We start from the raw sequence: 14,448 nt of genomic DNA, 5'->3' as shown, positions 1-14,448 counted from the left end.
ATTAGTTAATTATATTAGATGAAAGCAGAATAAAGTTCAGATTTCAAACAAATGTTTGATATAATGTGCGATAATTTCACAACGAATAAACGTACGTGCATAAATGTAATATCAAATTGTACAGAACAATATTCTACGTCATTCTGGCTCAGTGACAATAAGAATAAAGTAACCAGACAATGTTAATTTTGACAAAAAGTAACAAATTTTCAAGTTTGAATGTCAATTATCATATATTATTTTTTTTTTCTCATAAATTTTTCAAACAAACTTTATTGAAAAATGTCGTATTTAAAACTAACTATATTGATAAATATATGTGATTTTTTTCATATGAATCAAATAATAATTTAATTTTTGGTGAATTTTTAAAATAATATTGCCTGATTTACCTATTTTGACCTTGGCCGTTTTACAAAATAAGGGGGCGTGGCAAACGGCAGGGAAAGGGTTAAATAACAAAAAATGAAAAAAATACTTGTTAGAATTTCAGCACTTTTAACTTTTCCTTAAGATTTCTTTTTCTTTAATTCTTCAATAATCATGAACACTTTAATCGTGAATGCTTTATCTTATCTGAATTGGTTGCTATTGTTTAAATTGTATAAAGATGCCAACTTTAATGCTTTATACACATTAGAATGATGCTTGCCTAATTCAATATGTCAAATCATTCCAGTTTTTTCTCAATAGTAAATATAATTCAGAAAAAACAGAATTGCTAGGTTATCAAAATACAATAGAGTTCTGCTAGTCCGAACACCGCTAATCCAAACATGTTTCAGTCGGTGGAGAGGAAATTTTCTCTAACAAGAGGTCTACTTATGGGTGTTCCCCTTTCTCTTTCTTGAGTGAACCACGTGAATAAGGCTTCATCAAGCTTGTCAAACATTGTGAGGGCCTTGCTGTTTGTAGATTTTCAACTGATTTTTCTGAAGTAGAGGCACAAAATTGCTTGATCTAACAGCTGCATTTGAACTGCAAAGATCAGTTAGCCTTATGATTCCTGTTCAACATGGATGAAGATGTTTTTCTTGCTGGATATTGGTTGTGTGTGTAGTTTATTTACTTACAGATATTACTGATGTACAGTAATATCTGTAAGTTTTTTCACAGTTTTTAACGCAGTTTTTTTCCAGTTAGTTATTGTGGCTTTGCCCACTCCAAACTCTACTGCCAATTTTGTTGCACTTTCACCCTTGTCCAGCCTTTTCAAAACATCCAGCATCAGTCAACTGATTGGAATCCTGGACTGTGTATTAAAAACATTTATTACAGTTAAAATAATTTTAAGGTAAAAAATGAAGGGAAGTTGCCATTTCAAAATTACAAAATTTGTTTTTATTAACTGTTTGCACCCTCTATTGAGTACAAATCAGGTGAATAAAAGTTGGAATGCTGACGTCATTGATGGTGTTGTATCTATATAAACCAGACCTCTTTTACTGCTTGCTTCTGCATTATTTCAATTATTCAGCTAATCCGAACAGAGCTCGGTCGCAATTAGTTCGGACTAGTGGGACTCTAGTGTCGTAAGTTTTCCAACAAAATATCACCAAATTTGTTAACATTTGCAATATTACACTGCTGACATTTTGTGTTTATGTTTTTGTTTTGTCTTTCATTTTTTGTCGTGTTTTTGATTTTTTGCTATTGATTTTGAATGTTCATTGATGTGAGTCTTCATAAAACGACAAAACAAAACAAAAGACCTTACTGTATTTGGATGGTTATTGTGTAATCTTTTGGTAAAGTGATAGAGCTGCAGTGTTTAGTTTTCTTATTAATTTCCAGTATTGATAATTTTACATAGTGGAGTATGGTGAAAGATTATTTAAATCTTTTTTTATAGTTTTCTCATTTTTTTATGTAAAGATGCTTCATATTACAAAAATGCAGTAATTATATTAATGTATTATGTTAATAATATAAATTTAATTGATTACAGTTATATTCTTTATTGCATTCTAAGTAATTTTAATGCTATTAAACTGCAATAGAGATATCTTCTAAAAAAATTTTGTTTTTCAAGAATGCCTGAGAAATGACAAATTAAAATATTTGAAAGATTTGAACAATAGTAAATAAATTTTACAATGTAAAAGTTATTACTAACATGTAGCATTAAATTTTAAATGTTTCACTTTTGTAAAAATGCTTTGTAAATAAAATATTTAAATTGTTAAATGAATTGTTTATGAGGATTTTATGCTTAAAATAATTGTTGCTAAAACCTTTTGGTTCCTTATTGTTCCATTCTTTATCACATTCATCTTTTGGTTCTTCAACATATTTCCAAAGGTAATTTTGGATCAAAAGCATTTCCACTTGCATTTTCTGGCAATTGTAATTGTCTATATCCAATTTTTCTATTTGAAACATTTATGTATTCATTTTGAAGGTTGAGCAGAGTTATTGGGTTATGAATTAAGTCTATTCTAGAAAAAAGCTTATCTTCACTTCATTAAAGTATTAATTTGAGTGTTCTAGAAGTGTGGCTTGGGCCCATAACCTATTCAGGCCTTTAGATTTTGTAATATGTTTTATTACAAATTAGATAAAGCTAAAACCAATAAATTACATTATTTAAATTATGAAACAGAAGCTTTGATCCTACATAATGCCATTCTTGTCAAGAACAATTGAGATCACATGAGATCACACATACAACTCAGTGCACCACCTGCCTATAATTATGGACTGGTATCATATGAATTTTTAAGTCTCAATTTAAATTTTAAATTTAAGAGATTAAAAAAGTGTTTTAATAGTCTGTTTCTATGTATACAAAGTTTGTCATGATTCCTACAAAAAGCTTAAAATAAAGTACAGTAAGTAGTGAAAATGATTTAATTCTTTCAAAAATTATATATTTGTGAGTGCTAGATTGGAGACATTTGATTTTGTGTATATTAGATAAATATTTCTATTAATATTGAATTTATTTGAAAATACTTTAAATAATTCAAAACTTCTTGTAGCATTAAGGAAGACTATGCTCAGAGCTCATCGCCAAGCATGGGCCTGGCAAGATGAATGGATAGAATTAACCATGGATGATATTAGACAACTGGAAAAAGAGACTCAAGAAGCATTAGCAAAGAAAATGTGTACAACTGGTGATAAAATTATTTCGGAAGAGGAGGGAAATCTAAATTGTAATATTGAAAAAAGTCCTTCAAATATTTCTGGTCAAGAAGTAGATTGGAATGCAATTGATAAGGATAATGATCTGTGCAAAGATTTAAGAACGGATTTAACAAAAAATAATTCTTTATCTAAACCAAATCTTAACGAGATACTTGATGGGACTGCATCGGATGGAAAACCAAAGTTGTGGTCAAGAAGCAGTTCTCGAACTGCTTTATATTCTCCAAGTAGGTATTAAACATAATATAAAACATTATTTTTATAAACATTCAGTAAATATTAATTGTTTGCATATGAAACATATTTTTATTACTACTATATATTCCTATGAGTATTGCAATTTTAAAATATTTTATAAATTTTCAACATTCTATCATCAGTGTATAGAGAACAACATATAAAAATATTCAAAAAGATTCTTTAGAGTAATAAACTTCAGAATTTGATTATTTATAATTTTTAATGAATATTATACGAATTTCTTTTTTAAATTTTACTAAGTATCAAACTCAGCATTTTTAAAACACTTAGTGAAACATTAAACACATTCCATCGCTGAGAAATGTTTATTTAATAAAAAACGTTTTCAGCCTCATGGCATAGGCCATCCTCAGGTGTAATTGAGTTCAAACGTATCTTAAAATTGAAACGATAGAACGTTCGAACATTATACATTCAAATTTAAAACAAAAATAATAGATAAATTAACAAATAAATAATAAAATAAAATGAACTAAGTACACTGAAGCCACAATGATATAAATAATATAATAAAATAAATACAGGCCTTGGAGTTGCTCACTTTTCTCACTTGTACTCACGTTTCTGAAGTATCCTCACTTTTCTCACTTTTTTGGTCATTTTCATGTGCCTAATTAAGATGTGGGACAAATCAAAAAAAATTTTAAAGCCAAACAATCTGCTGAATTATTGGACTATCAGAATAGAATTTTCTGGAAGAAAATACTCGTCTCTGAGTGGGACTCAAAATTGCAACTGCCACTTCAGTGTTGTTAGGTTATAGGAAACAAAAATTTATTTCACATATGTGAAAAAATCCTTTATGCACATAAAAAAAAGTCCCTCTCATTGCAAATTCAGAAGCCAGTGTTGAGTAAAGTTATGTACTTATGTCATATTTTCATTATTAGCCAAAATCTAGTTCTTTGGAGTTGAATTTCCTTCTACGGAGTTTAAAAATGAGTATTCTAAGCATCCCTGCGTTATTGGCTTTTTTCTAAGAAAATCACTAAAATCTTTTTGCAGGGGGAAACACGCTACATAGAGGGATTAATCTCTCAAGCTGACAACACTGCTGCTTCTTTTAAATTCAAAATATATAATTATTAAAATTAACACGATAGTAGAGTAACCTCCTACCACTAGACAAATTATTTAATTTCTGACCATTTAGTTATCCTTGTTATAGCCTAATAATTTGTCAGATTATTTGGTTTTAATTAACAATCGGGTTATGGAGTTGTCATTTACAAAAATGTTTTTTTACTTGATTTATCTTTAAATAATTTCATAAACTTTAGTTAAATAAAGTTATTTTAATGATTTCATAGCATATTGTTAACATTAAATCACATCTATATCTTCCTAAATGTATGTTTAAATTGACTACAAGTATAATTATTCCATATAGTAAGTATTATTTTCATAAAATGTGTGATTACTTTACTTGTGAAATATCCATTTTTTAATCTTTTCTCTTATGCTGATTATAATTGTGCATTAATTGAGAGACTAAAAAAGTAAATTAAAATGTAAATTCATATTTACATATAAAATTTACCAAATAAATTAAAAGATTTGAAGTGTTGTAAAAAGTACAAAACATGATTGCTTGTGAGAAAAATTTTCACACACTTCCTAAAAGGTTAAGAATGTTGCAATGATGTTGGTTTTTATTCATCTGCAGGAAAAAGTTCCTTTTTATTTATGAAATCATTAATAAAATATTATTTTACTTAAATCTAAAATAAATATATTACAAATAATATATTATTTTATTTTGAAATCAATATTTACACATCTCAAAGCATTAAAAAATAAACAGTTTCTGATAATGATAAATATCCCAGTTTAGCCAAATTAGTGAAATCAGCATTGAAAATCCCATTCCAGCGAGAGAGAGGTTCAATTTTACACCAGGCACTTTCTCCTGATAGAGCATCAGCGTTGGAAAGAATGCTTAATTCAGTTTCGATTGTTAAGGAGGGACTAAACATGTACAACCAGAGCCCACACCTTGTACCCATTACAAAGGACTACTGAAATTAGCTCCCTTGGTGCATAGAAATTATCAAGAACAATTGGAAAATGAAAAGAAGTTAAAAGAATAAGAGAAACAGAAAAAAAAGAGCACAGAAACATTTTGAACCAGAAAAATGTAGAAGAAAATGAAATACATGCGACAGGCCAAGTTTTGTTAGAAACAGCAAACAAAAAAACTAGGGAAAGCTATTAACAGCAAGAACATGAAGTACGAGCAGCACATGTGATGCTTATTAGTGTTAAGTGTTCAAAAGCAAGAGGAAGCTGAAAACACCCAGAATAATTTTAATAAAAGAACATCATTTTTCACGACTGATTATTTACAGAAGCCAAAGACTTTTTAAGCATTCATGATTTACTGGAAATACAGTAGCCACTCATTATCGGAAGACAGAAAAACATGCAATATAACCGAGTAATAAAAATTCTGGGCTTTTATTAAACATTATACATGGTATGGAATCTCTCTTCTTTCATCAGCAAGTGTTTCTGATATAAAATAAGCTTAGTTTTTCAATCCTGAATTTTATTTGTGGTTATATCGTATTAATTGATGTTTACGTAAACATCAATACCATGAATGCCCATTTAGCATTATTGTTTCTTTAACAATGACATTGAAAGAGAAATAATGTCAATACAAAAAGAAAATATCAATTGCAATTTTATTGTATAGTATTATATAAATCGCTTATTGGAAATTCGTGTAGTTTATATTTTTCAATAAAAATTATAAATGCTGTAATTGAAAATTTTAAAAAATAATTATTGAATATATAATAGAACACCAAAACTTATAAAATTACAGAATAAAAATTCTCTAAAAAGCAAAATAAAGTTACTACTGTATAAAAATTTTAGAACTGTTCAGAATTAAAGAAATTTTTTCCTTACACATTATGTGGTGAATTCGAAATTTCACACCTTTACCTGAATTGACACAATACTGTTAATTCACATAAAGGTGTGAAATTTGAAATTCACAGAATCTTGTAAATGAGAAGACAGTACTTAAAAGTAATAAATAAACAACTTTTATATCAAAAGAAAACAAATGATAATTGATCTATCCACCTGTTCTACATATTTAGATCTTGACAAATTTATTGTTTCACTTTCAGTAGTAGTTTCAAGGACAATAGTAGAAATAAAATACCATATTTCGTTGCAAATAGAAATTCAGTGGCAATTGGTAATTGAAAATTTATTGACTCAAATGCTTTTAAAATTTGGGGGATCAAAAAAGTGCGATATAATGAGTGGCTACTGTATTACAGTATATACAGAATATGTAAATACTGTAATTCTGTAATACAGTATTTATATATATACTGTATTACAGAAATTTTTAAAATGTGTTTAGCCATAACAGAATAAAAAGAAAATAACAACTTTTACTGCTATTTTGCTGAGTTTTCCTTCTGTGCTTTCACTTTGTTTTGTCACTATTGCACTCACTTTTTATTCACGTTTTCTGTATTTCAACTCACTTTTCTCACTTTTTCAGAGGGAAAATGGCACTCCCAGGCCTGTAAATAAAATAAAATAAATACATAAAAAGGCATCGAAATATAATTGCAGGTACAGACTAAGAATTTTTATATTTTAATTTTTGTTTTATGTAGAATTTCCTGGCAGAAGCTAATCCATCTGCATCCCTGGCATGAATACAACCATCCTTTACTTTACTTTTATAGATTTCAATTTTTTCTTCATGCAAAGCTAATGATGGGAAACGCATGGTCTTGAGAATAGTTGCTTCATTCCATTTAACTACAGAGTCCTCTGCTTGTGCCATACTTGACAAAACTGTGTTATAGTACTCTTTATTAATGTCATACTTGTGTTCCTTAAGTCTAATAGCTAAATTACTTCTTGTGACTCCAATATAGTCCTTATTAATTCCTAATTGCTGATTTTCAAATGGAATTCGATATATGCCCACTTTTTCTTCTTTCTTAAGCATGTCTTTATCATTTCTGCGAATACAGTGGGTGATTGGTTAATGAACAAATCAGATAACAAACAGTTTCGCAAAAGATTTTCATGTTTGGACAATAAACACATGTTTGGATAATGAACACCTCACAGAACAAACACAAGAAGCAACGTAAAAAAATGAATACCGATTGGTCTTTCCTTGTCTTCAGGCAACAATTCGAAACTTTTCAGAGCACGTCGACGTCGATTCTCAACCCAGTTTATACCGATTGGATAGTTTTCCTCTGAACTTCGAAACTCTCCCTTGTAATTCCACCCTTTTATTTTTCTGGCAGAAACAATTCTTCTATAGTGTTCGCAAGACTGTCGGGTTGGCACTCATTAAGATTTGCGTCGGTTTTTATTTTTGAGGTGAGAGTATAATAGCAAAGGTAGAGAGGGGGCAGAAGATGTCTGATGTTACTGGGCAGTATGGCTTGAACTGGTCTACAGTAGCCACAGTTCAATCTTATCAAAGAAAGATACAATATAATCAAGAAAACTCAAGCAGCTAAAGGAGTAACAAAAATCACATCTGAGAAATAAAGAACATTGAAGAGCTCATAATGGAACCTGAAACTGATCTGATGACATAAGAATGCCAAGAACTTTTGAATAAAGAATACTAAGAAACTCGGAGAGATATGTTTTCTTCTGAAAAAAGAGGATTAATGCCTATATCTGCTGTTAAACATCTTTTGAAGAAGTGGGAAGATGTCAGAACAACAGTCTTAGAATGGCATCCAAACCAGGTTGAGGTTAATATGCTTGGGGATCTCTACAATTACAGTGCTATTAATTACTTCTGAAAAATCCTGAAGAAGAGAGAAACGCAATAGACATTAGACAGATTCTTTAACTCTCACAAATGGAAAAAGCAAGACTAATAAAAATGCAAGACTGTGTATATATGTATTTTTATTATTGCATATAAATAAACATAGTAAGAAAGTATATATTTTTTATTTTTTGGAGTTTCCAGAACGAACTAATCAAATTCCCATAAAAAACCTATGGTAAATCAATAATCGGTTAACGTACAATTCAAATAGCGAACAAAGTCTTTGAATGGATTATGTTCATTAGCCAATCACCCACTGTACTATACAAATTAGGAGCTCTTTTGTAAACTATTTTGGAGTCTTTTTTGTCTGATACTTGCTTCATGATGCCCTTGAATTTTTATTATAAGTGAACTTAGCGATTTTAAACTGATTTGTTTGGGTTAATTTTTTGCCTCCTTCATATCTTTTAATTAGTTCTTCTATTGTACTCTTTTTATATCCAAAATTTGAGGCTATTTTTTTGATTCTATTAATCTTCTTCATCTTGTCTAGTACATTAGAGCAATATGAATACACTCTTCTAATGAGTGCACGAAAAGTGCACAACAGTTTGTATCCATAAGGGTTGTTCGAGTTAGCCGGAATGTAAAGTGGACTATGTGTTGGTTTCACGTAAATATCTGTTGTTATACAATCTCCTTTCAATTGGATGTCTATATCTAGAAATGTATCCATTTGTGACTTTTTTGTTTAAGTTTAAATTTTAATCCATCATCATTGTTGTTGTTGATTACTTGTACAAACTCGTGTATCCTCTTGCCGGTTTTTCAAATAATGCACACATCGTCCACATATCTTTTGTAAAATACAATATCCATTCTGAACCCATTAATAATGTGTTTCTCCAAGTTATGTAGAATACATTCACGTAATAATCCTGACATCTGGCTTCCCATAGGTATCCCTTTTTTTGTCTGTATGCTTGTTAACCAAAAGTGAAGAAGGACTCATAGCGTACCAATTTGGTAATTCCATCATATTGTTTGCAAATGCACCAATTTCTGGTTTTATGTGGAGCATAAATTCCATTAAAGCTTCATAACAGGATTCTATTTTTATGGATGGATATAGGTTTTCAAAATCCATAACTGACCCAACTTCTTCATCAAGTAAACTTAATTCCTGTAATTCTTTTACTACATTTGTCGGGTTTTGTGCAATGAGAACATTGCTGCATAGTTCATCTGAATCTATGTAAATGTTTTACCAGCATGTATGTGGGTCCTTTGCATTTCTCAACCACAGGTCTGACCTTTTTGCCTTCTTTATGTATTTTTGCAAATGCAAATAATCTTGGCATCCCTGGTTTTGGGTTATGAGATCCTTTAAGGAAAGTTAATATGGAGCTTAATGGTGCTCTTTCAAGTTTTTTTTAACCCTTCTGTCTATGTTTGTAACAGTTTTTTCATTGACCCGCTCACATTCCTTTCTTTTAATGTAATCTTCTAAGGATTTGTTGTAATTTTGTCTTTTAATGATGATTAGGTGTTTACTTTTGTTAGCTTGTGCTTGGACCAAGTCATTGTCATTTAACCATTGTTTTGCATACTTAAGCTGTTTCATTTCAGTGCTTTTTGTTTTGTGGGTATGGTCTTTAAGAACAGTCTTCCATCTGAAAAAATCACTTTCTAAATCGTTGAATTCTGAGATTCCTCTTTCCAGTTCTGCCATTGAAATTTGCCATAAGTTTGTCTTCAGGAACAAAGTTAGGCCCTTTTTGGAGAATTTTCTTAATTTCGGTTGGAATGCCTACTTGGTCCCATAAAACAAATGGTGATGGGTTTATGTTCTTTTTTCTTTTTTTTTTTTTTTTTTGAAACTTGTTTTATCATGATCCATGTCATTCTTCTGATATATCTTTTCTTTAAATCCCTGTATACTCGGTATGTCAATTTGACTACTCTTTTATTGATTTCTTTAAGTCTTCCTGGATCATTCATGTATATTTCATTTTCTAATGCAATAAGTTCTTGTAACATTCCATACTTCCTATTTTTTGTCAATCTGATGGACCTACATAGACAATCCTTCCTAATTTTTGTCTTTCAACGAAGCACACTCCTTTGGAATACTGATTCTATAAATGGACATTGGATAGACTTTGTTAAGCATACACTGCTTAAGAAATTCTAGTTTACTATTTGCCCTTACGAGCTTCAATGCCAATTTCCTATACTCCTTATAATTCTTGGCTGGTGCCGCCATAATAATAACTAAATATCAAACTCAGTGTTTTTAAAACTCTTAATAAAACACTAAACACCTTCTATCATAAGAAAAAGTGGGCGTATATAGAATTCCATTCGAAAATCAGCAATTAGGAATTAATAAGGACTATGGAGTCACAAGAAGTAATTTAGCTATTAGACTTAAGGAACACAAGTATGACATTAATAAAGAGTACTATAACACAGTTTTGTCAAGTATGGCACAAGCAGAGGACTCTGTAGTTAAATGGAATGAAGCAACTATTCCTCAAGACCATGCGTTCCCCATCATTAGCTTTACACGAAGAAAAAATTGAAATCTATAAAAGTAAATTAAAGGATGGTTGTATTAATGCCAGGGATGCAGATGGATTAGCTTCTGCCTGGAAATTCTACATAAAACAAAAATTAAAATATAAAAATTCTTAGTCTGTACCTGCCCTTATATTTTGATGCCTTTTTTATGTTTATTTTATTTTATTTATTTTATTATATTATTTATATCATTGTTGCTTCAGTGTATTTAGTACATTTTATTTTGTTATTTGTTAATTTATCTATTATTTTCTTTTTAAATTTGAATGTATCAAATAATGTTTTAATGTTTCATTAAGTATTTTAAATTTTACATTTAATTAATTACAATGGAATTTTAAAGAATTAAAGAATTTGAATTCTGTGTAGACTGTGGTAAATCATTATTGGAATTTATTAAGGAGATTGTAAAAAAGTTACTGAAGATTTATATATATATATATATATAAATTTTTTGTTTTTAAATAAAATTTTGCTGATGTGGTTTAATTTATGGAATTTGTTTTTTAGAATAATTGTAAAAAATAATGTTCTATGAATGGTCTTTGTTGGTGTCTTCTCAAAATCTTGCTTTTTCCAAAATATGATTCATTACAGATGTTAAAACTCCTTGACTAAATACTGTAGTTTCTATGAAATTTTTTCAATTTCTTCAAATTTCTTGAATTTATTGACATTCATATAATCTTTAAGACAGGAAAAAATTTGTGCACATTAAATCTGGAGAACATAAAGACTAATCACTATTTTTGAATTTTGAAATTGTGTGATGATCAAAAACTGTTCTTAAGAAGTCCGTTGTTGACCTTAGCTCAATCTTCCTTGAACCACATTTCTAGCAAATTTTCTAGCTTTCATCGCTATCACTTATCACACATTTTTTCATCATTGTCATCATCATGAAGAAAAACTGGGATCAGCAATTTTTTACCACCATAATAAATTTCTCTGATCCAATTGATCTGTAAAAAAACAAAAAGTCAAAAAAACTAAAATTCTTCAATGACTTTTAGTTTAAATTGTTTTATAACAGTCTTTGTTCATGGATGAATTACAAGTTGAACCTGTATCTCGAATCTCATGGGAATGAGAAGAAAATTTGAGATGGATAGGTTTCAAGAATGGTAATAGGTTTGATTGGAGGTACAGTATTGTATTAAAACAATAGTAAGTACAGTACATACCTGCATTAAGTATAAACAAAATATTTTTAACATACCTTAACAGAAATATTGATAGTTTGTCAACAATTTCACACAAGTCACTAACAGAAGACATTGTTTATAATGTTATAACTTATTTATTACTGTAATTCATACAAACTACAAAAAACATTTTGTTCTTAATGTCAACAAAACAAAGCAAGATTAAAATCTACTTATCTGTCCTCTATTTGTCATATTAAAATAGACTTTCCCAGTTTTTATACTATGCAATATGGACTTTCCCATTTTTAACCTTCTTTCTGACATTTTAAATTCATTTAATTATTGGACCACTTCAGTTTTCACCCATTTAAGTCCATATTTAGCTATCAAATGGCATAAGTATCTCAATATTTAAAAAAATTTGACAATTCTTGTTTTTTCTTTCACACTTTATTTAAAATAAACTTTCAGTTTGGATGTGTTGGTAACACAAAAGGATACCATTGATTATTTTCCAAACAGTGGTATCTTTTTTGTGGAAGTTTTAAAATTAGTTTCTATATGATTTACTGGCAGGCCAGATCTCAAAAATGAAGCAGAATTTGAAAAACGTTTATAGAGGATTTTAAGCTTATTTTTGATTCTAGAATCTATTTTTAAAATATTGGCAGAGAGTTCTGTTACACCCTGTATTTTATAAATTAGTTTTTGCTTGTGTATATATGCACAAGCAAATAAATTAATAAAAATGATAAATAAGAACCAAATAAATTCCATAATCTTAAAAAATGAAATAAACTTTAAAAACTCTTTTGAAATTGATGTAAATCAGCATTGAGAAATAAATTAGAATGAAGAAATAGAAGTAAGTAGATAATATATTCAAAATGTATCTTCAAAACAAAAATTATGACAAAGGGATGATCATCTTTATAGTATATTTATCTAGATGTTTCTATCAAAATGATTTTTGATTATGTGCTAAATGTTACGGATCCATAAAACTCTTTTATTACTTAAAACATTTTAACTGTAATAAAATAATTTTTTATTGTGACAATTGTGAAATTTTTGCTGTTCAGAAGAATTTTTGTGATGCTGTTCTTGTTCCTTTGCCTTTTAGTTCTATTATTCTTTATCAGTCTGAGGATGAAGATATTTATCCAAGAATGTTTAGATATGCAATATGATGTTTTAGATATTTAATCCAAATATACTTTATTACACATATTTAGAATATTATTACAATGAAAGGGTTATCACATAAAATGAAACTATTAATGCTTTATATATATCCCTAAAATGCCTTTTGGCCCCTGGTGTTAATGGCCTTCTTCACTTACAAGTTAGATGAACAACATTTTAAAAATATAAGGCAAAAATTATCCTAAAGAATTTATTACAAGACTCCCACTTACAAAACGTTAAAATTATAAACTATTAATAATGAAAATGTTTACTACAGAGCTATTCTACATATGTATAATAATGTATATTTGTATTAAATATCTTAAAAATGGGATTAAAGGCTATTGTTAATTTAAATGATGATTTAGATTCCCAAGTTTACAAAATATCTATCTGGGTGGATAGATGTAACAACAATTTTGTAAACATTACTGAATTGATTAGTAATTTTTGAAGCTAAATCTTAGTTTGGGAGAGAATTAAGCTGATATAATTTTTAAAATTTTTATTACTTTCCTGGCTGTTATACAGAGGGAAAGTATAGTAGTAATCCGGCAAAAATGATTCCCCAGATTTTTATTTTTGGACTCCAGGACCTTGAAATGTCAAGAAATGCAAAAAAATTTGGGGGGTAATTTCTGTATGTATGGATGTTAGTGTGTATGGGGGACACAATTTTGTTCACTCTGTTTGAAGCTTAATAACTCCTGTGCTTATTGTTGAAAATTTCTGAAATTTTGCCAGGAGGTTTGTATATTCTCCTAATACACAGTTGATGCTATTAAATTTTGGTGATTAAAGGTCGAGAGGTAGCTAATGGAGGTCGTCTGTATCTCCAGTAGGGTCGGACTTAATGACAATTTTACTCATTATTAGCATATTCAATTTTTTATAAAACTCATCCCTACCCTCAAAATTAAGCTTTTTGCCATTTTATAATAGTTTTTAAATAAAATATGATAACAAATGGTGTCACCAAATTTTTAACTGTTGCTGGGAAAGTTGCGCTGATTTATTTTTTTACAATAGCTTTAACATTTATGTTGAAAATTGTGATTAGAGAATTAAAAATTTAAATTTTTATAATAATAATATTTAAATAATAATAACATAAATTATTTTGATATTTTTTTAGATGGTAATTCCATGGCTCATTTTGATGTACAAATGGCTAATTGGAGAATGGAGAGTATCGTAAGAGATTCTGAAACAAGTTCAGATGAAGAATATTTTGATGCTGAAGGTATGTGTTTAGAAAGCATATGCATATTTATTTTTTTAATTTATTTTTATGTAACAAAAACTTTAAAGCAGTTTCTATATTTATTTCTT

The 14,448-nt window shown here is 28.9% G+C and overlaps 1 protein-coding gene across 1 annotated transcript in view; it reads left to right on the top strand.

Moving 5' to 3' along the window:
- Positions 1 to 14,448, top strand: part of LOC136983508 (protein retinal degeneration B-like) — a 103,757-nt gene that overhangs the window by 35,122 nt on the left and 54,187 nt on the right. Inside the window, 2 exon segments of the mRNA XM_067280263.1 lie at positions 2,982 to 3,377; positions 14,252 to 14,359. Of these exon segments, the coding sequence (XP_067136364.1) occupies positions 2,982 to 3,377; positions 14,252 to 14,359 (504 nt within the window).

This window comes from Centruroides vittatus, unplaced genomic scaffold (assembly GCF_030686945.1).
Source record: "Centruroides vittatus isolate TY-2023 unplaced genomic scaffold, ASM3068694v2 contig_882, whole genome shotgun sequence".
Lineage (NCBI taxonomy): Eukaryota > Metazoa > Arthropoda > Arachnida > Scorpiones > Buthidae > Centruroides > Centruroides vittatus.
The sequence above is the reverse complement of the archived record's forward strand: the minus strand, read 5'-3'. Positions and strand labels throughout refer to the sequence as shown.